Source organism: Hypomesus transpacificus, chromosome 11, assembly GCF_021917145.1.
Source record: "Hypomesus transpacificus isolate Combined female chromosome 11, fHypTra1, whole genome shotgun sequence".
Classification (NCBI taxonomy): domain Eukaryota; kingdom Metazoa; phylum Chordata; class Actinopteri; order Osmeriformes; family Osmeridae; genus Hypomesus; species Hypomesus transpacificus.
In genome coordinates, this window is record NC_061070.1 from 13,494,746 (window position 1) to 13,519,403 (window position 24,658).

The following is a 24,658-nucleotide window of genomic DNA, read 5'->3' on the forward strand; positions in this document are numbered from 1 at the left end:
CATAGCGAAAGTACTCTTTAAATTGTTTCTCCAAATCAACCACATTTCCATCTCCAAAACATTCCCTCACACTTTCATTTTTCTTCGATTTGTCGTTCGTCTTAACGCAGACGTCTAAAAATCACAACGAATTTCGGTTAAAAAAATGTTTGACCTTTGCACAATATTTTTTTTTGTCTTGGTTGAAGTCACAGATCTAAGTAAAATTGTGAGAATCCACAGCTACTGTGCTGCAGGTCCATATTATGCGTCATTACGCATGCGGCGGCCGCTAGGATCACCGTAGCTTATAGTTGCTGGGAATTCGCTGACAGAGCAGCACTACCAGTTGTTTTCGCGGGCAGATGTTCGCGCAACAGCAGGTGCCGCTTGCCACTCAACTGGACTGAAGTGTATGTTATAAGTATATTGAATTGAATGCTTAAGAACATTTTTATGACACGGACTGCTTTTTCTTGTTTACGTTGAGATTTGTGAGATGCGCTCGTAATCAACTGCTACAGGTAAGAAACTTAAGCATATATCTAACTAAAGAATATCATCACTTAAGAAATGAATGGCAAAATATCGCTGAACATGGTGCGCTCCTATTTTCGTGTACAAAAAAACTGTTGTTAAGTGCATACGTATTTTGCTCACCAAGTGCGCCCTGCGTTATAGCATTTCTAGGATTAACGTTTACTTTGTATGACGTACGTGGTTCATATAAGTAAAAAAGCTCGCACCGTAGCTCACCCAGAAGTAAGACGTTTGTGATCATTCGTGACAATATCTCATGCATCAAGATTATTTAAAATTTTATTTCGAAAGCATATTTAATATTGAGCAAAAGCTCAACTGTGTGAGTGTCTGCACAAAAGAGTGAGAAGTAGGCTATACGTACGTGATTCTACTCGAGTATATAATGGCATGGGGAGGTAAACCATTATTAACCATGCTTCAAGATGTCTGCTATTACATTTTCAGTGGAGGGCAAGTTATTTCGTCACAATTGAGGTCATTAGAAAGGGGTCAACATTCCAGCCAAGGTCAAGACCTTAGACATACTATGGTCAAGACCTCCCAAAAAATTGCGTGTTCTCTATTGTCCACGTAATGCTAGTTGATTTAAGTTGTAAAAGTATGCCCATGTCAGCGCTGATGACAGGTTTACGTAACAAAGTGATTCAATAGTCATAAACTAACATTATTTAGCATGTATGATCAATGGCGGAGCCAGGGGGTGGCCGGAGGTGGCCACGGCCACCCCCCGTAGAATCTCGGCCACCCCATTGGCCAGCCCAAGCACCACATCAGAGCGGTTAAAAGTTTTGACGGCTGTGGAAAAATGCGGAACCTTTCTGTCTTACTTACTGTCATTGCATATCTCTACAACCATTGTTCGACTCAGTCGTACAATACAAAAAAAAAACACAAATAGCAATCGGTAAATCAACACAGTTTAAAACCAAGTATGAATACAGAATAAGTGTATTCTTTTTTTTCACCTGAATTCCGAATAATGTTGAGATGTTTCCTATATGTGTCTTAAATAGCTCTGCATCGCCTGGTGAGACACATGCTTGCCACCCAAAAATTATCACTGGCCCCATCCTGGCCACCCCAATGGAAATTCCCTGGCTCCGCCACTGTGTATGATGTAGGGCAGATCTAACTAAGTTTGTCTTTCAGAGGAAAAGGTCCAGCACGTTGCTACTGATCATGAATATCCTTGGCATTGCAATGTTAAATATGTCAATCTATTTGGACTTCCATTAAGATGTTAAGAACATGGAACAAATACATGTCTGGTATTTTCACAGTTGCCTGGCCTACAAACACTTGATAGGTGTGAGCTTAGTAAAGTGTAGCTCTACTGTTTTTTCAAAGGATTCACCGTACGCCTATACTATGCACTGCAGCTATACTTGAAAAAATATTTTTTTGGTGTGTCAAAAAAGTTACTTCCTCATCAGCAGATTTAGTTCTCAGAAAAGCTTAACATTCAAAGAAGGAACGGGCACTGAAGTGAATTTGATTAACATAAACAGGCTTGTGTGCAGACAATAAAAAATGCTTGTGTTATCATCAAAACTCCAGAACTTGGAATATAATTTCCCCTTGCCACTCACCATGACAACACAGCAGATTTAAAAGCATTTGGAGAAAGTCAACCAAAATCAACAAACTGTATGGAAGGCTACCAACAATATGCTGCATCCAGACTTTCAGAAAAGCATAGCTATAATTGCTAAACTTGGAATGGATTGGCTTCTGGTTGGAACTGGTTGGATTGGCTTCTGGTTAGAACCGTACACAGTATCCCCTATCTCTCTATTTTCTCTTCCTCTATTACCTCCCTCAATGTGTGTGCCATTATTGACCTTCTGTGCCCATTACCTGCTGTCAGAAGGCTGGGAAGAGGCAAAGTGTGGTCGGGTGCAGGGCAGTGCTATGTTGTAATGAGGCTGGGTGCCAAGGTCGCAGCTGCAGTCTAGAAGGTGGCACAGGAGAACCAGGTGACTCATCTCATCTCCTTGATATAGACTGATGAATCCCATCATCACCATCACCCTCATTGACTCCCAAACCCAGGTATGCCAGGGAGCAAGGGTCTATTCAGGTTGGCTTGGCAGTTCTACTAGAATGTTGTGCCCCTGGGATTTGTCTGCAAGGACTCTGACAGGCAGCCTTGTCATGGTGGCACTGTCATCTATCAATGGTGATAAGATCTGAGATCAAAAGTACTCCTCATGTTGCTTATTCCCTCGGGCTGTCACAGTGTCCAGATATACTTGTTGAGATTGACTGGTTCCTCTCAGGCTTTGGATCTCAAGGATTACATATGAATGATGAGTCATCATGCTCTCAAGGTTGGAGAGTGCTCCAGGTGCTCTCCCACACTCCAAGCGTCATATGTCATTCAATGGATTTCATGATCAACTTTTTTCCATATATCTTTGTCATCATCATGGTCATCTTCCATCATTATCATCATCATCCTCATCTCCACCATATCCATGCTTTGTTCTTTTCTAAACCATTAAATCTCAGTGAGCTTCTGCAGATAGCTTGTCCATGTGCCTTAAGGGGGCCAGAGAAAGGTTGCTGCACGACTAGCCACTTAGCCTCCTAATGCTGATGGAAGGTGACTTCAGAAAGTCAATCAGTGACTAAATCAAAGCCTCTAAGCTGCTACGTGAGATGGACCACTGTGTAAGGGAGATTCATTCTGTATATTAGGATTAGGTGTGCTCTTGTTAAAAAGTCAAGCAGCAAAACATACATTGCAGACACTTTACTGGCAAAGTCAGGATTAAGGTGTGGGCAAGTCAGGGGTGCGGGTCTCAAAGAAAGCAGGTTTTGAAGTACAGGGAATGCCAAGACCACAGGGGGGTGTGACACAGAACTGACTCATCTATCCTGGCAGGCAGAAACCCAGAGATAGGATAGAAAGAAATTAGAATTTTTCTCATGCGACTCAGGACCTGAAACGTGTCATATGTTTTAACTTGACATGCCCTTTTCATGTCAGATTAAAATCAAATAATTGAGAGGAAATGGGGATCCTACAGATGAGATTCATAAAAATCGCCTCACAGCAAAGGAGAGCTTTCCAGGGGAGAACTTTCCAGAACATACACATTGGTGGTTTTAGTAGACTGATGATATATCAGAACAGCTGGACAGGGGAGATTAGACAACCGACTTTAGGACAGAGGCTAGGCTGTTGGGAAGAGATTGAGACAGTCAAGGAAATATGTCCATGTATCTTAAAATAGCAAGTGAGCAGTGTTTTGTGGTTTAGGAATGATTAAACCAGCAAGCTTAAGATGACATTTCAATCTACTACATTTCTACTTTTCTTAAACTGTGCTAAAAAAAAAATTGTTGTGTGTCTGTGATGTGAGTGTGTGTGTAAATCATCTGTTCATATATGTTGTTCCTACTCTTATCACAATTGTGTACTGATAAGTCATGTGTCTATGATGAAGTGACTGCCTGATTGAATAAGGAACGTCTGTTGGCTAAATGTTGTTTTTGTTTTCTCTATTCTTTAAATTCCATCTTCTGACCTTCATGCGGAAGACACTTCAATAGTACCACTATGTGTGATCATGTCATCATTCTTGTCGAGGTGTGCATCAACTTTCCCTCCAATCGGCTGGTTACCTAACACTTATGAACCCAGAACCTGAACTGATAATCACACTGTTTGAGTGGAGACAGACAACAATTTCTTCCTCAGTTTTTGCAGGTGTATTCACCAGTTATTTGTGTGCTGAGGGCATGAGAGGACAGGATGATTGACAGCTGTCAGAGCACTGTTATCACCACAAGAGATCATGTCATAATTTGATAGATGTATTTGACGGTTTAACCAAGATATGATCCGCAATCCTTGCCTTCTTAGAACATCAAATGAAGGAAAAATCCAATAAAGCAAAACGCTGAGCAGAGACGAGGAATGAAAATCACAAGCTTCTAATTTCAGAACAACATGTTAGTTTCCTGTTGTTTTTCCATCAATTGCTCTGCTGGGTCTTCTGCGTAATCAGTGTTCGGCTCCACCAATTCGATTTATTGACGTTTTTGACTTCTGGAAATAATTCTGTGGTAATGATCTCGTTGAATCCATTTGTCCATTCTGTTTTCATACAAAAGTGAGGAACAACACAACAATGGTTTAACAAGATCTAATACAAATCCAACACACTATATTTACATTTATGCATTAAGCAGACACTTTTATCCAAAGCAACTTCCAAAAGAGAGCTTTACAAAAGTGCATAAGTCACTGATCATAACAACGAGATAGCCCCAAACATTTCGGGTAGCCAAAACATGAAACATACATTGTGAAAACTAAATAAGTCCCAAAGGGAAGAACCGTAAGAGCATGTAGTTAAACAAGTTACAATTAAACAACATGAACCTCAAAGTGCAAGGGTGTACCTGTGGGGAAAAAAAGCAAGCAACAAAATATATTTCACAGCAAGTACAATAGTTTTAAGGCAGTTACAACTAACCAACAAGAGCAACAAGTCTCTCAATAAGAGTCATTGTGATCCTCGAGGAAACATCAGGTCCAGCCAATTATTCCCAAGTACCGTTGTATTCCCGGAACAGACCTATATTGGAAGAGAGGTGGTTATGGGAGGTATGCTATTGCCTTGAAGCTTAACTTATTTTTCAGTCTCCAGATGTAATCTAAAACCATAATAATCTAATTTTCAGCACATATGGCAGTTGTTACTATATACCAGTACTTATATTATTGTATGTAGAATATTTTCTCAGTTCAGCCAACAGTCAACAGTCAACAGCACCTGGGTTTTAAAGCTATTTGGGGAGCATTTATGTCTGCTTTCATTTTAGGGAGACTTCTACTATAAAGAGAGATTTGCAGTGTGGGGAGAATTTTTTGTGTGTGGTAAGGATGACTGAAATGCAATATATTTTATTGCTTTTACCAAAGTCTGAAGCTTAGTTCTGGAGGTGAAGTTTCAGAGAAGTAAATTTTGTTAAATAAATATGCAGTTGAGCAGATACCCTCAAGTCAAGACAATGACTCATTGAATTGGGGGGTTGATGTCAACACGTACAAAATTGTACTGACAACAAAATACTAATATCTAGACAATAATTAATTGAGTTAATAATATCAGTTAGATACATTTGATGATATTCTATCTGTTCATGTGATGAAATACATGTTGCAGAGTTTCTTTAGAGATACGAATAGAGCAGACCATCTGTGATGCCCCTCAGCTGATTTTGGTTTGGTAACAACACCTGAAAATACCAGAGTTTGAGAGTTTTCACTGCTTCTGAGATGCAACGGATACAACTGTCATTTCATTGATACAACGGATGTCCTTGATTAACATATTGATGGTATATCCACAAAGCCCCAGTCAAGCAGCCAAAATAATGGCAATTCCTTCTGTCTTCCTTGTGCCTTTATATTTCAGATAGACTCCATCTGACGCCTCCACAACCCCCTCAACAATGGCTCTGTTTCCCTCCGGAGGAACGGTGTTTGTTCTACTCCTCATTAGCAGGTAAGATGGGTTTCAGGGGGAGAGTCACCAGATCTGCCTCCCGTGGGCACTCAAAGTCCTCAATGAAGGGGAAGGGAATGAACGAGCGTTACTGAGGGTTAGTTTGCAGCTTTTATAAAACCATTTGCAGTCGAGAGGGATGAAAAGAGAGAGACTGAAAGAGAGAGGGGAAGAGTGATAGAAAGTGTAAGCCAGAGGTACAGACACAGGGAGAAACAGTGGATTATATTGTGAGACACTTCATTGGATAGCTTGTTTGACATCAGTATTATAAAGACTCAATATGTGTCAGACTAGAGGTATTGAGATTCCATGCTAGTACAACAGAACCGCTGTGTAGCACCAGTGAGGTGGTCCCCTGCACTACATCAACCATGCACAGCATCCAATCAGCTGCACTAATGGCTACAGAGACCATGCAGAGAAGATGATGGGATGTCTTGGTGCATGCTTTGCCTGTACCGTGACAAGAACTTTCTCCTCCTTCCGCTGCCCTATTTTTCCAGACCAAAAAAATAGGCACACTCTTCGCTAAACTTAGATAACCAGAACCCCAGTGGGAAACACCACTTCCTGGCATCATGGCATGATGTGTTGGCCCATGACAGAGCAGCCAAGGGCACCATCCCTGGTGAGATTAACGAAACACATTGCCTGGCACTTATGGTGTCTCAGTGGTCTGTGCCATCTGCACTTGGTATAGATGCTGTTGTCCACAGTGCCCCACCCAACATCAGTCTGTGACATGGCAGGTCATCAATCCTACTCATTCATCCCATTTTGTTGCAGTGACTGATGGGTAATTTGCACTGAGGTGATTAATACCTCATTATAAGCATATTATTTTTATTAATAGCAGAGGCTATAATTATTCTTATTTCGCACAGAAGGTCTTGATGTGGTTATACAGAGATCTCCTCTGGCATAAATTAACGTTACCTGCAGCTGGACATGTTTTAGATGAAAGATTCAAAATGCACTGACGTTCTAACAACCATTGAGCTGCTCCCATATATACATGACCTATGTCCTGATCAATATTGAACTGAGAGTAAATCAACACAATACCTTGAGGTCATGTAAGAAAGACAATGGCAAAATGTAACTATGCAGGTTAAAGTTCAACTATACATACCATTTACAATAACCTATTATTGATTATTGAAAAAGGCATTCACTCCTCAAAGCCACTATGTCACAAGGAGAGTTGAAGGTTTTGAGAGCACACGTCTTAAGTCAGGCATGCAGTGCATTTTGGCTTTGAAAATGTGTCGCCATTATCGGATGATAAGTATGAGTCTGGCCTTAGAAAACTTTGGGGACTTTGCTCACATGTCCCTGTCGCTCTTGCTGAAAACCCTTGCAACATCACAGCCTTGTTTCTCTCCTCCCAGTCAAAAGAAGAAAGACAGATACATTCAAGGGAGAGGCTGGAGATCCCAGCTGGGTGGCTTTTAAAGACATTGCTTTGAGAAGCTTTGAAATGTGTTCCCACAAGACACAACTAGCTACGGGTTCGACAGGGAAATAAAAATGTTTACAAAACACTTGCTAATCCTGGGTCAAATTTAAGACTGAACACATGGTTCAAACACACATGACTGAGATAAAAGCCTGGAACTAGAAGACAGAGACAGGGTGCTACAGTCTCACTGTGTCTGTGAGCTCTCCACTGCAGCAATGGAGAGCTCACAGACAACACCCTGATCTCTTATGCTGCCGTTAAATCACATAGCCCAACTGTCAGTCACAGCAAGCTCCAGTTCCACTGCTTCTGGCTGGTGGTTTTGGTGAAAATCTGTTATACGACGAACCACTGTTGGTTGGAGAACTCCTCAAATCAATGTGCGATAGAGTCCCTCTCTGAACTGAAGTACCACAGTTCCTCCAAGTGCCCTCCAAATCCCCATGCAGAAGCACTAGAGTCATGGATTAAGCTCTTATTAATATGCTAATGGATTGGTTTGTCATATTAAGAAATAGCAGAGCTTTTCATTGTGTTTAGGGATTGTACCGTCCTTTAGTGCTCTCAAAGTCAGGAGTATCTCAGAGACTACTGTTTCATAGGATCCACAGAAATAGCACATGTTCTTCAGCCTTCAGCAGGCGGCTTCTGCAGATATCTTCTTCCCCTAACATAGATCATACATAATCCCAGATCACACAGCACATTTTTGTGTCATGCTCTTTGTGAATTTATGTTCCAGGCTGTCCAAGTCACTTGTTAAGGTGATGGTTTGTTTTAACTATTTCTGTCTTATCTGATCTAGCCATCATCTACATGAAGCCCTCAGATCTTCCCTTCATATACACAATACAGTTGTATTGTAAAATGGATTTCTATTATAAACGTCTAAATTACTTTCAAGACACTTTCTCCTATTAAAACTCTCAAGAACCATTTACTTAATGAATCTCTATGACTTCAGTTTCCACTACATGGAAGTTATTAGATCTCCTTTGGAGCTCCCAGCCTCCTTTGGGAGTGGTCACTACATTTCAGTAGTTTGTTGGTGTCCATGAATATACAGCTCAAAAAATATATGCAAAGGATCGTACAGTGTGAAAAATATGCCCAAACCACCTATTACAATTATGTGATTTAAGTTTCAGATATTCCTGTTGAAGGACAACTCCAAAAAAGAAAATTGCACACTGGTCAAGTGTTGAGATGTCCTTAAATAAATCTGAAATGGGATTTATTTACAAGCTTGACTGACTTCAATATTTCAAGCTACTTTTCAACTACAGTGGTTTTTCATTTGTTGCTGAGCTGTAGTATATTTTGGTCCAGACTAGCTTTAGCTTTCTACTTGTTGTGTTTTGTCCAGTGTTGTGGAAGAAACCATAGTAATTATTCTGTTTAGTGGATTGTTATGGATGGTTAACTGCTTCACGTCAATAAGTAACAATTTAAGTTGACACAATAATGAGAAGGAACGTCTCTTCACATAATTATTCCCTTACAGTGTTCCACAAAAACATCTTTGTCAGATTACTCAGTTTAGCATTTGAGGGGATTTCAAGTTTGTTTCTTTAGTTTGATGATCTTGGTATAGGAGGAGCCTCTTTCTCATTCCAAGGTAATCTGGAAATCAAGGAGAGGGAAGGTCAGATGGCTGAGCGGTTAGGGAATTGGGCTAAAAATCAGAAGGTTGCCGGTTCAATTTTCGGCCGTGCTATGACGTTGTGTCCTTGGGCAAGGCACTTCACCTACTTGCCTCAGGGGGAATGTCCCTGTACTTACTGTAAGTTGCTCTGTATAAGAGCGTCTGCTAAATGACTACATGTAAATGTAAGGAGAGACTGTACAGCTAGATTTTTTCTGACCTATACCCTCTTCTCCAGAACAAAACACTTCCACTGTCAGTTACCTCATGTTTGCCTTAAATACATCCCCTGCTTCATTTTTGTGTAGACAGGGGTTAACACAAAACTTGCATTTACGAGCTGTACAAGCAGGCATTTCACATTTGCCGGACTGAGCTGCATGCATCTAAATTTATAACAGAACACTTGGCAGTCACTTGTCTAAACCAAAGGCCACAGTAAACAGGCTTTTTCTAGACTTACATCATGTCTTAGCCTGGCATTGGGTTTATTTAGCTGAGCTTGGCCTCCTATAATAATCTATTTTTGGAGTCCATGAAATTCACAGTAAATTAGAGTCATATTTTAACAATGAATTGTGAATCCATGCATAGAAAATACAGAAGAAAAAAGTATCTGTGTAGGGCCATTTTATTTGGTTTGCTCTTTTTTTATGGCTGTTGGGAGATGGGAATATCTGGAGCTTGTCCTCACAGGACCAGACTTTCACATTTGCATCACCGCACTCTGGGAATTGCATTATTGCACAGGCCGTTATCTTTGCCCAATGTGGAGGAGAGGAGCGTGAGGATCTGCTCAACCACAGCAGACATTCCTTTGGAGCCCATTAAGGAGGCTGAGCACACATCCAATCAATTACTCATGCCTGATTCTACCAAGCATGGGCCACATGGGCACTCAGAGACTTGATGATGGATCCATACACAATAGACACCAAGCAGCTACTCAAAGCTCCCAGAGGCTAGGTATGTCTCACTGTAGGTGGCCAAAACAGACCTTTACAGAAATCAGACAGAGAACGATTCATTTTTGATGTTGCCATCATGTCTTCCGGTGTGTTTCCCATGTCTTCCCTCTGTCTACAAGCCCTTTTCCAAGGTATGCATTTCATCATTTTACTTACTGTAATGTGAACAGTGCACAGTTTCAGTTAATGTGTCATGAACACAAAGACTGTTGAAATGCAAAAGCAATACTCTTATCTTAATTTACATCACTAAACTGTTATGATAGTAGCAATGCATTGGACAGTGGTAGTAATGTAAAAATTGTATACACCCTATGCAGCAAATGACGATACACATTCTGTCTCTATTAGGTTGTTTTTTTAGTTTTTGGTTGGTTTGTATTAAATACTTAGCTGAATGTAGTTTGCTCACTCTGTTGTATCAGCCACAAGCAAGTCAATCTCAGCAGGAAAAAAACATGTTTCACACTCAGTGCACATCTTGTCCGGTAAACTCATGAAAAATGTACGTAGCAAAACAGTGGAGGTGCTCAGTTACAGATACATTCAACAAATCCATTCAGCCAATTACTAAATGTGAGTATTGGTGTAATTAATAGATTGATTAACATGAAATAAATGTGTAGTTCCTGGTTGATCTGGGTAGAGATTGAAGGAAAGCCAATGGAGGATTTGTTTGGACTGTGCTTCACAGAAGGGTGCCAGTTTTTCCCATAGCAGGTGTGACTGAGGGAAAATGTGATGCCTTTGGAAGAAAAGAGAGGGCTCTTGTCTTTCCCCCATGATTGTGGAGGAGCTTAGGGAGCTGCCTAGCATGAAGAGAAAGAAACATCTGTCTTAATCCACACAACGTTACAAGTCCTGTGCCACTTTTTTGTGGCTTGCCTACCCTGCCTGTCGACTGAGAGAATGAGGTGAGGGTCTGAGGATGTCTTAGTCCCAGCTGTGCAGCGGAGAATAATCTCCACTTAAGAGAGCAGACCTGACTTCCCTTAAATCCCATTTCACAGCTGCAAAATTATTATTCTGAGCAAAGGAGAAAGGAAGATGATTTAATTCGGCCTGACAGGCGAAGATTCCGGTGTGTGGCGAACATTTCTGATGGAAGTTGAGGACGAGGCTTGTGCCATATGTTCTCACCTCTCTCACCCCCCTCCCCACATCCCTCCTGCCTGTCTCCGATCGGTGCCTTTTTATGACTGAGCCCCGGGCTCAGGGAGCAGGTCAGAAGGCTGCTCTGTAGCGAGGTCTACTGCTCAAGGTCCATGCGCAGTGAGACAGTTAATCTAATTTTGACCCATATGCAGACAGAACATTAACCATTGTCAAGAGCTTTCATGTGATTTAGCACAGATCGGTAGAATCGTCATTAACTGGTGTTTTTATATGAATGAGTGTGACTGATTATTTGACCTTGCTATACAGGTCAGATGGCTGAGTGGTTAGGGAATCGGGCTATTAATCAGAAGGTTTCTGGTTCGATTCCCGGCCGTGCCAAATGACACTGTGTCCTTGGGCAAGGCACTTCACCCTACTTGCCTCGGGGAGAATGTCCCTGTACTTACTGTAAGTCGCTCTGTATAAGAGCGTCTGCTAAATGACTAAATGTAAATGTGAATGTACATGGAGGGCTACACAGAGAATGACGGTGAGAGTAGAATTACATATGCATGAATTCAAACCATTGTTTGGGTTTTAAGGAATCTTGCCCACATACATTTTGAATTTGCTGCAGGATTGAAAACCGAACTTCATGCATGAATCTAGATTCACATAGATAGAGCATGATGGACTCAAAAGTAACAAGTTCAAAGGGAACACTGTATTGAAAAACATGATGTTTTATTTATTAGACTGATGGATGTGGAGATGGATACAGGGAATTAAAAGTTCCAAAGAAATAGAAAAATGTATCTTGTCGGCACGGTGAACAAATGCGTTTGATGCCTTGCATGCTCCGGTCCTTGGACATGTGATAAAGGAAAACAGCATCCCTATGGTGAAACCAAGCCCTCGTCTCATCAAATCATGTTGGGCCCTGAACATGTTCTTGAATGGGGATACCCATTCAATCAAATCATTTTCTTTCTATACTTATGGTATGTATCATATCACTCTAACTGCACGCGTGCAGAGGACTGCTAGTTGCCGTGGGGATCTCTCCAGGGGTATGGGGTTGGAAGTCGGATGGGTGAAAGCTTGGGGATAAATGTGCTGTCTTATGTGTGTGTGTGTGTTTGTTTGTGTATGTGTGTGTGAAAGACAGAGTAGGAGTGTGGAGAACGTTACGCTTCTTCATTTCTCTGCAGGGGCCATGTTGGGCTGAGTTGATGTGTTGTGAAATTCGAGAGCATGGTCCGGACCGATGCTAGACTCAGCTGTGTCTGTGCCCGGGTAGGAGGGGGAGGAGCCTCCAGGGGGCCTGTTTCACTGAGACAGGATCTGAAACGACGGATGCTCCCACAGGGTTGACCCACCCCACCCCGCCCCCACACATCCCCCTATCTCCACCACCACACTGTGGTACCATCTCTGCTCCTTCCTCCACCCCCACAGTCCAACATCAAACTTCCATTAGTCAAATCACACACACAGCCTACTGTACACCGGCCTATTGGAGTTTTGGAGTTTAACAGTGAACAAGCATGTTCTGTGTGTTCACTCATCTACTTCCTGATCAAAGGTGATCAGGTTATTGAAGCATATTAGCAATAGCATGTAGACGTAGACTATAATTCACCATTGATTCTCTCATTAACATTGAAAGAAAGATAAGGAATGAGAGAGGTTTATCCAACAACTGCCCTTTTAAACACTGAGGTGAAGAAGATGTGTTGTGACTACTCATGCAAGTCCAATGAGGAGGCCAATTAGCACATTTAGATCCACAGTGTCACATGTCCATGCTAATAATATAGCCAACACAAAATGTGCCACCATAGATCAAGTCTTTTAAATAGTGTTTAAAGGCAGTCACTTCACAGCAAAGTCATCAGGGAAGTTGATGATCTTCTAGTTATGTCATAAGGCAGACTTCATCATCCATAATATCATCAGTCAGTGTTGATATGTCAAAATGGGGGTTCCTCCATCTTATTTTGGATTTGTTTTCAGGGCTTTTCTGGTAGTCTGGGGTGTGCCAACTGTGCACACTAGGTCCTGTTCAGTTCTTCTGTTGTCTGAGCCAAGTGTCAGCTTGTTATTCCGGATGGTCGGCCCACGTGGCAGGTGTGGCAGCTCCTGTCGGCTAGCACTCTGGGATTCAGCACTCTACTGAGCATGCTTTCATCGGGGGAATAGAGCTTTGGAACATCCTGCTGTGATTGACATATGCTAATACCGTGTTTCAAAAGTCCCTCTCTTCTGTACAATATATGAGTGTTGGACACATGGCTGCTAGCATGTGAACGGTTGATAAATGCTGGTTAATGATTGCTATTAGCCTTTGTTTCCTGGCTGTCTCCAGGGTCCTTCAAATGATGTTTCTGTCTTCATACTGTGTCAGGGCTCAGTGAATAGGCCAAAGATGTTTGGCAGGTGGTGGGGATGCACAGGCTCTGGCTGCGCCCCAAGTGAAGAGGTCTGGAGTAGTTTACAAACAAGGCTGGATGGTCTGGGGTGCAGTTCGTCCACAGCCTCCATCACAGTGCTGTACTGGAGGGAAACACTGAGGTGGAAATTGAAACATGTTTTTAATGTTTAAGAATTAATTGGCACTGATAAACAGAATAGATCTCTAGAATGTGTCCACTCTTGCCTTTTGTCTAGTAATTAAGACCCACAGTTCAGTTCAGCTATTTGTGGCATGTCTTCCATGTCTCCCAAAAGTTTAGCTGGGCTTTGGCGCCAGTCACACACATATACACACACGTACGCACTGTTACGGCTGAAGACGTGCATGGAGATACGCAGGTCATTCGAGGTGACCCAGTTTTACCATGCTGTGTTCCAGTGGCAGCACACTGTCACAAACACATCTTTTCCATCTCAGGAGATGTCACTGTGATGTTACATGGGCTAACAACAGGCTGGATTTGCCACTCCAATGACTGAGAATACATGGAGCATAGCAACAGTACGCCGGCAGAATGCCACCTCGGGGTCTCTAAGTGTTCTGGACACAGTCAGGTGAAAGTCAAGGATATTTTGAATATCTTGGTGTTATGTGTGCTTTGCCAACCTCCTAAATCAGTCTATTTCCGTGGTTGCTCTTAATGCAGCTGAATTTACTGGATCTGCTCATGTCTGGGGAGGGGAGGAGAGCTTGTGTGGGGGCGAAGTGTTTGCCTGACAGTATGTTGGTGACTCAAAATCCAGTTGAAGGCTTCTGCAAATTGACTCATTAGAGATGACGCTAACACTGTCTTGCAGTTAGCATCATTAAGGTTCCAAGCTTATTGCAATGAAAGCCATTCCACTGCATATGTGGAAAACAACTGAGTTTGTTTATTTAGTTTGAGCGTAAAACAATTCCGGGTTCCAGAGCAGAGCTGTTTCCAGAGCAGTGTATACCTGTAGATTTAGGAAAGGGATAAAACACTGCAATACGAAGGCACAATGACAACACTGACTTCATGTCAGCAATTTCCAGTATAACGTTCCTCAGTGAGAGCTGAGGATGAGTTTGCCTTTCCACTTTGGGGACATCTGGCATAGGGAGCAAACTAGGTTTTTCTGCGACATCTGTGGAGCACTGCAGTGCTTTGTAGCATCCAGAGTACATACAATACAGTGCTGTACATTAAGAAAGCAAAGAGACAGGATATGGTGCTATGATTGAAATCTCTTTCTGATCCCCGGTCAAATCTGATCCTCCTGCTCTGCTGCATGGCTTTGAAGAGGACAATCAGTGGGAGTGCTTAGTGAGAGGAGGAAAGAAAGACGAGCTGTAAGAGCACAAAGTTAAATAATGCTGATTGACACCTTTTTAGTGTTTGGACCCTCACAGCTTCAAGGTAATCCAATTATGAAGAGAGATGTTTTTTTTCTTTCTTTCTTGTCGACCCAAGTTGTTTGGAGGCTTTCATTTCCGAGTCTTTTCACATCTTCAGGCGTTGTTGTGGATCTCCGTCTCTAGATTCAAACAAATAGGGAACCTGCAAGGTGTCCACTGGGGAGGAATACATTTGGAGTGTGGAGCTAAATCATTTCATATCTTCTCCCTGTTTCTGTGACTTCTTTTCCCCAGGATGTTAGAGAACTCTCTGCTCAGCGCTGAGGTTAAAGAGGGAGAGATTCTGCCTCCTACCATTCAGAAGCTGATGAAAGGATACAATAAGTACCTCCGGCCCTTCTTTGACAGTAAGGAAAACTATACCTGGCCATGGAAAATGAGATGCTGCTCAAAGCACCTGTGTGTGTGCGTGTGTGTGTTTGTGTGCATGTGTGTGTGTGTGTACAGGAAGAGGTTGCTGCAGCATTTATTTTTCCTATTACTGCATGTGTTTGAGGGTTTTTGTTTTGCAAGGCTACAAATAAATCAAGAACCATAATAGTAGAACAATTTAAAGTAACCTTGTTCCATGAGAATTACACACCACCTGTACAACTATCTCTAAAAGAAGAATACTACAGCCAAATACATAACTACACAAGATGGTATTCTATTGAGTACTTCATATACTGTATGGTATATATATATGGTACATAGAGTTCCTGTGTGTCTCCTAAAAAGACAGGTCTCATTACTTAAGAATTAAGCTGCTTGTATCCGCCTGAAACAACTGCCTTGCCTAGGGTAAACATTACAATATACAGTGTTGCTATGTGTAGCCTTTGATCACCAGCTCATTGTTGTAGCTTCGACTATTCATTTATTATATCTGATATCTGGCTCTGAGATGATGACAGTGTGATAAGGCTTTGTTTGCCCACTTTGATCAGTGATCGCAGAGACCAAAGCGAATTCGAAAACATCAGAAAGATTTTCGGGGGCTTCTCAGGACATGAACCCCACTCACTGGAGGAGAGGTTCCTGGAAGGCACTATGGATACAGCCAATCATACACACACCCATGCACACACACACACGCGCACTCATTCAGTAATGGGCACTTTGGAGCTCAATTCTTATGGTTAGTTCTTGTGGTTTAGGCACAGTGTGGTGTAGAGATAGAAAACAAGAGAGCTGCAAGCTATGGCTTGCTGAAAAGCACTGGGTAATTCCCATCTGTCTGAGCCACACGCAACAAACTGTGGCTGTTGTAACTTCTTATGTTGAGTATTAGTTCTTATTATGAGTTTTCAGTTTCAGCATTCAAGTTTTCCAAACTTGCTGGCCTAAGGCATTTTGCATAACTCCCTTTTCATTCTACAGTACTGTTGTTAAAACCCACATGCTGTGTTCTCTCTCTCTCCATTTTCTAACTATCTAACTGTACTTTCTCTGCTTTGTAGATGGCCCTGTAACAGTGGGGATGAGTTTGGACATTGCCAGCATTGACACCATATCCGAGATCAACATGGTGAGACTTGCAGATTTTAGTTTGACTTCCCAGTTAAACTTCTCCCTGACTGGTTCATAGCAATGTGATCCAAGAATCATCCTAATAGCATGTGTTTTTTTCAAGTCCAGCTAGGATTCAACTTGAAACAAGACTGTTTGTCATGTACGGTGGCTTAGTAAATGCTACTGCTGTGCTTGCAAACTCCCTATCTTTGTGTCACAAAACACACACCAAAAGACTTTGGACTGTCTGTACAGGACTACACAGCCACCATCTTCCTGCGCCAGCGCTGGACGGATGAGCGCCTGGTGTTCGAGGGCAACAAGAGCCTGAGTCTGGACGGCCGTCTGGTGGAGCTGCTGTGGGTGCCCGACACCTTCATCGTGGACTCCAAGAAGTCCTTCCTCCACGACATCACGGTGGAGAACAGACTGATCCGCATCTTCCCCAACGGAACTGTCCTGTACGCCTTGAGGTGAGGGGACTACACAGTGTACAGTTAAACGGTGTCAAGTTGTGATTGGTTCAATATCTCTTCTGGTTTAGACATGGGCAGACCTTCATACACGGCGCGCTTGACTGTGTGCCGAAGAAGCGATCCATCGAAGCCATTGACCTTGCAGACAAATTAAATTCAATCAGTAGACCCGTCTTCAGGAATGCTAGATCATATAGACAATCTAGATGAGCTCAAGTGTAGCAGAAACATGATAAAGGGGCATATTGGTCAGTGATTGGACCGAGCAAATGGATTATAGACAGCTCCGTACCAGGTCTTCTGAGGGAAGAAGAAGAAAGGGAATTCCCCTGTGATCTACAGTTTATATAGACTTGTAATTGGTAATCTACGGTTGTTAAAGGGCTGGTGTCCATGATTGCTGTCCATGGTTCTGAATGCTCATGAGGTTTTGAATGGACAGCTCCCTTGCTGTTTGTTTGACCACCATTACTACTGTTATTTACCATCATTACAAAGCCAAGATTTCACACTGCATTGCTGTGCATCATAACTGTGTCCATGCATGTGGTTAATCAGTGCTTATCGTGAGTCCTACTCAAGCACAATGTCGTTGGTGCATGTTTGTGGGGCCTCGTGTCCAGCGTGCACATGTCAGACTTGCATGGGCATGACAGCAACAAAGTATGAACGCACCCAACCTCTGCAGACGCTCACTACGGGATCTATCTATAGCGTCTCCAGCATGTGTTCATGTGGTGCGTCTGAGTGTTTCTTCACAGGCCTATGCCAGCGTGTGTGTGTGTGTGTGTTTCTGCAACAACATGGAGGCTCTCCTCCACACATGGAGACACACCCACTCCACCGAAGCTTGTCAGTCTGTCAGCGGAGGAGGACGTGTGCCAGGAGGAGGGCAGGAAGAGGCTGGGGGGGGGGCACGGGGGTGGGGGGGGGGGAGTGGGTTGGGGTAAAGGGGCAGCCGAGGCAGGCCTGGAGGGGAAGACTGTGTGTGGAAGAAGCACCATGGGAGGAGGGCTAGCAGATGGTGGGCCAGTGGTGGGCCTGGGGGGAGAAACACAGTAGTGATTCTGCCCCAGAGGTGAACAACAACTGCTGATCTGCTTTTCTTGGCTCTTTCCAGGATTACCACCACAGTGGCCTGCAATATGGACCTGACCAAATACCCCATGGACAAGCAGACTTGCACACTGCAGTTGGAAAGCTGTAAGGAGACACCTGTGGGACACCGTTGTGACACCTTTGTTATTGCTAGCTCTGCGAAGAGTCCGTGTCCATTCGATGGCTGTGGCTTCTGTGCACACAAACATGCACATGAGGGCACACGCATACACACATTCAGATTACTGTTTCAGATCTGCCAAAGCTTGGGAAATGTGTCAAATACATCAGTGGCTTTGATGCGGATGAGAGTATGAATGTTTATGTATGAGAAAGTGCGTCAGGGTTCGGGGGGGTGGGGGGGGAGAGGAGGGGGGGGTTGTGTTTAGAGGGAGGGAATACATGTGTAGGTGTGCTTATCTCGACTTATTTAATCATAAACCCAGGATAAGACTGCGTCAGATGTGAAATTCCAAGGCAACCCTGTCTACCCCTTAATCCTTGGTTGGCCCCAAAACTCTCTTCATTACAAACCCTTGCATTTTAGGATCAGGCTTGCCCTGTCCCTGATCTGCCCCTGCCCCTGCCTGCCCCCAACCCCATTCCTCCCCCCACACACACCCTTCCTCCCAGTTACGCAAGGCTAAAGCTGTAGGGAGGGGAGTGAGGAAGAACAACAAATAGCACAAGTGTCTCTCTCTCCCTCACTCCATCGCTCTGCATCACCCTCTTTAACGGCAGCGAGGCAGGCTAAGCTAGCAGCTGATCTGATCCCCGCCAAAACAGCTCCCTGCCAAACAAACAGAGCTAAAGAGGTCTCCGGCCCCTCTGAGCCCACTGGGACACGGAGAGGTTAATGCCAGGTAAACGCATGGAGGATGTGTTCCCTTTGCTTTCTTGCCAGGGCTTAGTGTCTGACACTGCATTCCTCTCCCATCCTCTTTACCCTGCGCTCTCAGGATGAGACGCAAGCTTATAAAAAGAAGGATATGATTCTGTTTCATGCTGTGCCAAAAATGGATTGCCGCTCCCTGCACACTCTACATTTCTGACGGGAGCGAAAAGTTTGGAGCAAGAGGATGCAAGCCTTGCCAGGCATTAATAGAGCGATAATGGTCAAATATTTAGTGGAAACTGACAGGGCAAAGGGGCCGAGAGTCAAGAGGCGTTCGCTGGGGTGTGCGATTGTTGCTTTCAAGACGGGAGCACAGTGGAGCGATGTGGAAGGGAGAGGTTAGGTGTTTAAAAGGGAGCCATTTTAAATAGTGTCTCTTCTTCAAGGAGGCATGGTATTTGAAGAGATTAGCTGTACACTTTGCAGGCTTGAAAGCACCTCTAGACAGGCCCTAATGCTCCCTGATGTTAATGCGTCTTCCAAGCCAGCGCACTTGATGGCACCGCTCATTTTTAACCCCAGGGTTCAAACATGAGCAAATCTCCTCCTGACTCTGTCGGTCAAGAAAATAATGAGCAAAAAAAAACAAAAAGACTGAAATGCAACCAGGGGTCTTCAGACGACATCAAAGTTGCCTGCGTAGTTCAGCGTCCTCCTCTGGGACACATTGGTCCATAATGTATGAGTCCTTACATATCATACTGTGTGTTTAGTCCCAGATGAGTCGGTTAAGAAGAGAGCAGAAGCATGTGTTAATTAGAGTCACGTTGCAGACACAGGATGTGGGGAAGGTGTTGGAGCCTGGAGTTTTCACTCTGCCTCCTCTCTCTGCTTCTTATTCTCCAGCACCCCCTGCAGGTCAACCATAGAAATGGATATAATTAAAGGCCATGCAATAAAACCTAAATATTGCACACCTTTTTCTTTTCTATTTGTACGTCGGTGTAACACATAGCAGCACCTTCTACTATTCTGTTGCATCTACTGTTCTACCATCACATACTTCATTCTATCACAGTTTCACAGGGTTCATGTAAGGTTTGTCAAGCTGACTGAAAGATGCATGACAATCCTGTTATTGTGTAAGCCCGGAGATATGAAACTTTAAGCCCAGAGATAATGAAGCTGTGACATCTTCACTGCCTCTCTGTCCCTTTCACCCTGTTTTGAAGTATTGAATGAACATTAAGGTTGCGTTGACATCAGAAATTCATATTAATTCCCTCCACATTGTCATAGTGCTTCCGAATGAACATTAGACGGGATTGCTACTGCGAGCGAGCATTATATCCTGAATAAAACATCAGCTAACTCAAAAGAAGCTGCTTGTGCTTGTCACACTTACAGCTTCAGCAGCCAGTGTGTCCACTGTCCTCTCATCGCTGTGTGACACTTGGAGCTGTCTTATCTTAAGAGTGGCAGACTGGACTGGATACTAGAACAAATTGAACAGCCACACATATTTGGGTATTTGTACATGGAAAGACTTTATATTATTCTGTCCTGTCTGTATGTTTCTCCCTCTCTCCTCTCTTCCCCCCCTTTCTCTCTCCCTTGCTCTTTTGAACTCCATCCTTCTCATCTCCTCTCTTCCTCGCCCTCTCTCCCTGCCATCTTGTACCGCTCCCTGGCTCCCCCCTCCTTCTCTCCGTCTGTAGGGGGCTACAACGTCAATGATGTGATGTTCCACTGGACCAGAGGGAACGAGTCTGTGAGTGGTCTGGACACTCTGCGCCTGGCCCAGTACACCGTTGAAGACCATTACACCTCTGCTTCAGAGGCGGTCTATGAAACTGGTAGATAAAGCATACACAGTACTGTAGATACACTGCAGTTGCCTTCAAGGACCCACAGTACAGCAGCTTCTATATTCTTTTCATGTTGCATTTTTTTGATGGTTACATGAATTTAATCCCTCGCCATAAAAGATATATAACCGTTTTGGAATTTCATTTTTGGGAGCTTTTACTCCCACGGTTCTCCAAGGTTCTCCTGTAAGACCAATCTGAATGTGACTTTCTCTTTCCAGGAAACTACCCCAAACTGATCTTCCACTTTGAGCTGAAGAGGAGCATCCTGTACTTTATCTTGGAAACCTATGTCCCTTCCAGCCTGCTGGTGGTCCTCTCCTGGGTCTCCTTCTGGATCAGCCAGTCGTCTGTTCCTGCCCGGATCTGTATAGGTAGGAAGCCACCAACACGGCTCGCCGTCCTTCTCTACCCACACCTTCCAGCCTCGTGGGTCAGAAGCTGTTCCAGCAAGCGTACCCCCACCCTGTCTCCAAGCGGCAACCCTACCCACATGATATTTATGACCAAAATAAGACATTCTTTAAATGAAGTGAGATTTTAGGAGGTCCTTCACTGGTTGCTTCATGTCTACTGACCATCGAGTGGCACATCGACATGACCGGGCACGTCCTCAGGCTCTCTTGAACGGTTGTTGTTCTGTTCTGTCCCAGGGGTGACCACAGTCCTGACCATGACCACGCTGATGATGGGCGCCAGAACCTCCCTGCCCAACGCCAACTGCTTCATCAAGGCCATCGACGTCTACCTGGGCATCTGCTTCAGCTTCATCTTCGGGGCGTTGATCGAGTACGCCGTGGCACATTTCTGTACCATGCATCACCCAGACTCCCATCTCATCATGGTGAGTGCCGCTAAAACCGGCCTACTAGGGTTGACGTTTGCCCTTGCGTCTTCCTGCCCTCTCTTCCTTCTTGGCGTCCTCGTCGGTGTGTTTTGTCGTTTGTCACGGTGAGTTTTTGGTTACATGTTTGTCTCCGTCTTCGTCATAGCCGTTGTCGTCATGGTCGTTTTCATCATCATCATCATGTTCATCAGCATCAACAGGCAGCCGTGATGCACGGTAGGTTCATGCACTGTACGGTTTCTCCTAAGCCAAGTTCAAGCTCTCTGTTGCTTATAAAGCATACACTATGTCAACCGGCCTCCTTCTCCTTGTCCTCTAGTACGGCCATCCGATGCGTGACTTTGACGAGGAGATGAACGGCATCGTCACCACCATCGCCAACAACGCCAACAACCGGGCCAAGAGGCGCAAGGAGACCCCCGCTGCGCCCACCATGGCCGTGCCCTCCGAGGCGGTGGGGGCTCCCTCTAGCCCCACCGGCAGCGAGCCCAAGCCCGAGCCCCCCACCCAGGACCCCCCCAACCGCTGCCTGAGCGCCCTGGCCCTCATCCGCAAGGTCCTGCGCTCCATAAACTGCTGCCACGTGGAGAACCCCCACTACATAGACAACTACTCCCGAGTCACCTTCCCCCTCTCCTTTGTCATGGTCAACCTGCTCTACTGGACGTACTACCTGTACTTCTAACATGGAACACGTGGCCGTGTGTTTGTGGTTGTGTGTGTGCGTGTGTGCGGATGGGTGTTTTGTGTGCGCGTGTGAATGTTTCTGTGAGAGGTGAGGCGTGGACAGTATGTATGTACTATGTGTGTATGGTTTGTTCATACATGTGTATTTTATCAATTGAGTGTGAGTATTTTGTACATTCATGTTCGTGAGAGATGCTCACTCTATGTAGCATAGACTGTTGTAGTGGGTCACTACAGTTTCAAAGGAAGATCACATACAGTAGGTTCTTTCCATAGCTCGGGGCGTGAACTTGTTGAACAGAAGATTGATTGGCCAAGCCTGGTGATAAGCAGCAGTGGGTCTAGATGTGCTGTGTAATGTTATCTTCCTGGGCAACAGTATGTCTGGTGAGGGAGAGAGAACCCAGGGTATCTGTGACGCCAGGTTACCCTAGGGCCATCGTTTGTCTCCTCTCTCGCTCCAAATCACCATCTCACTTCCCTCTATCTGTGGCCTCTCCTCTCTCTCTCTCTCTCTCTCTCTCTCTGTCTCTCATGCTCTTATCCTCTCTCTTCCTCTTTATCCCTCTCTGTCCCGTAACATTCTCTATGGTTTTTATTGCCAGTATAAATCCAGTGGCCTTGGCTCCCTCCAACACATTATGGAAATCGACTCCCAATGAAGGCCACCATAAACACTTTAATATCATTTGTCAACCCACAGTACGCGCCACTATGTTTTACAAGGGAGAAGACTTCCAGTGCCAGCAGCACCTTAACCGGACAGACATAATGCAATTGGTGTGAATATACAGCGCTAAACAGACAGACAGGCAACCTATATGGTGATATATGCAGTATTCCTCAAGGGCGCTGGTAGTATTTTCCACTGTGCTTTTGTATAACATGTTGTGTTGATAGTAAATACTTGTACCTTAACGTAGTATTGATGTTTTAGGAGACTGATGTTTTGAATATGGATGAGAATCTGACAGGATCTCAACAGGATGTCATCCTCAGTGCTTGTGGGGCTTGAGCTAACATGACATGCTTGGAGCTTGGAGGGAATGTGACATTGTACAGATAATGTTTCAACAATAGGTAGTAATAACCAAAGGACCAAAGATTTCAAATTGATTTGTTATCCTTCTTGGTTTTGTGTTCATAGTTTCTTCTAAGTTTAACTATAAATACATTTCAAACTGCTAGACCGTAATTTGCCATTATCATCTGTGAAATCATAGCAGCATGGTTTTAGCATGCAAAAAGGATTTCTTTAACAATCCACATTACAAATGTACCATGTAATTTGAAAAGAAGGTCTCTTACAGTGAAATGCATGTTTCTTATTCCTTTCTTGAATATCCTGATTATGAAGTGCATACTTTAGTTACATATTTCATCAATGACTGCAAAATATAAACAGAGCTTCCATTAGCTACAGAACAATCTCAGATATGATATCCTGTCCTTAGTAATGCATTTATTAACAATGTATATAATGGGAATCCATGTTTGCAAAAACTGTTAATGGTACATTGCCATCTGTGTTCATTCCGGCCACATCGTTTTGTAAAGAGAGCTATCAAACACTGCCCAAAAGTCTTCTTGAAGTGCATTATAATAAAACGTATTTCTCAGCTTGCTAAATATGTTTGAGAACAAGCTACTCTGAAAAACCGAAGATAAAAAATACTCATAGCTTTGGTTTTTAATGCATGATTATCAAGGATAGTTTTGTTTTTACTTGCTTGATTTTGGTTTACATTCAACTGAATGAATCAGCTGAAGTGCTTAGGTTGAGTAATAGTCATGCAGTCCAAACTGAGGCTCACAAAAGATATATTAATACTTCTCTTGGATTCTATATTGACTTTTGTGACCAACTTGCATCAAACTCCGCAAAGTCCTTCAGTTGGTTTTCCATCACGTTGAATCATGTCCATACATTAGTGAGAATCCACAAGGATAAAGTGGAACCTAGGTGGCTGTATCCCTTGGATGGTTCCATAAAAAAGCCTCTTTGAAAAACAGATCTTACTTCGGAAAAATGATGGCAAAAATGTAAAAAGCACACTGTTGCAGTGTTTGTGTGCGTGTGTTGTACGGTATTTTTCACATCCCCTAAACCAGCAGTTTGTCAGTGCCAAAATGGAGCCAAAGAAAAGCAAATGGCTGCGAAAATAAACTTGTCAAGGTGAAATGACACCTTGACATCCTCCCCAAATGCCTCATCTATTCAGCCCCCTGAAACCTTTCTGTCACCTAGTGATAACGTAGCCCCCTCCTGTGCCCCTC

The 24,658-nt window shown here is 43.7% G+C and overlaps 1 protein-coding gene across 1 annotated transcript; it reads left to right on the forward strand.

Moving 5' to 3' along the window:
* The first annotated feature begins 315 nt into the window (after positions 1 to 315).
* Positions 316 to 24,658, forward strand: LOC124474298 (gamma-aminobutyric acid receptor subunit pi). Its single transcript, XM_047030288.1, has 10 exons — positions 316 to 503; positions 5,955 to 6,044; positions 15,311 to 15,423; positions 16,519 to 16,586; positions 16,826 to 17,043; positions 18,167 to 18,249; positions 20,698 to 20,835; positions 21,069 to 21,221; positions 21,501 to 21,691; positions 22,014 to 24,658. Exons 2-10 carry the CDS (start codon positions 5,992 to 5,994, stop codon positions 22,377 to 22,379), a joined length of 1,383 nt encoding a protein of 460 aa, XP_046886244.1. The 5' UTR covers positions 316 to 503; positions 5,955 to 5,991; the 3' UTR covers positions 22,380 to 24,658.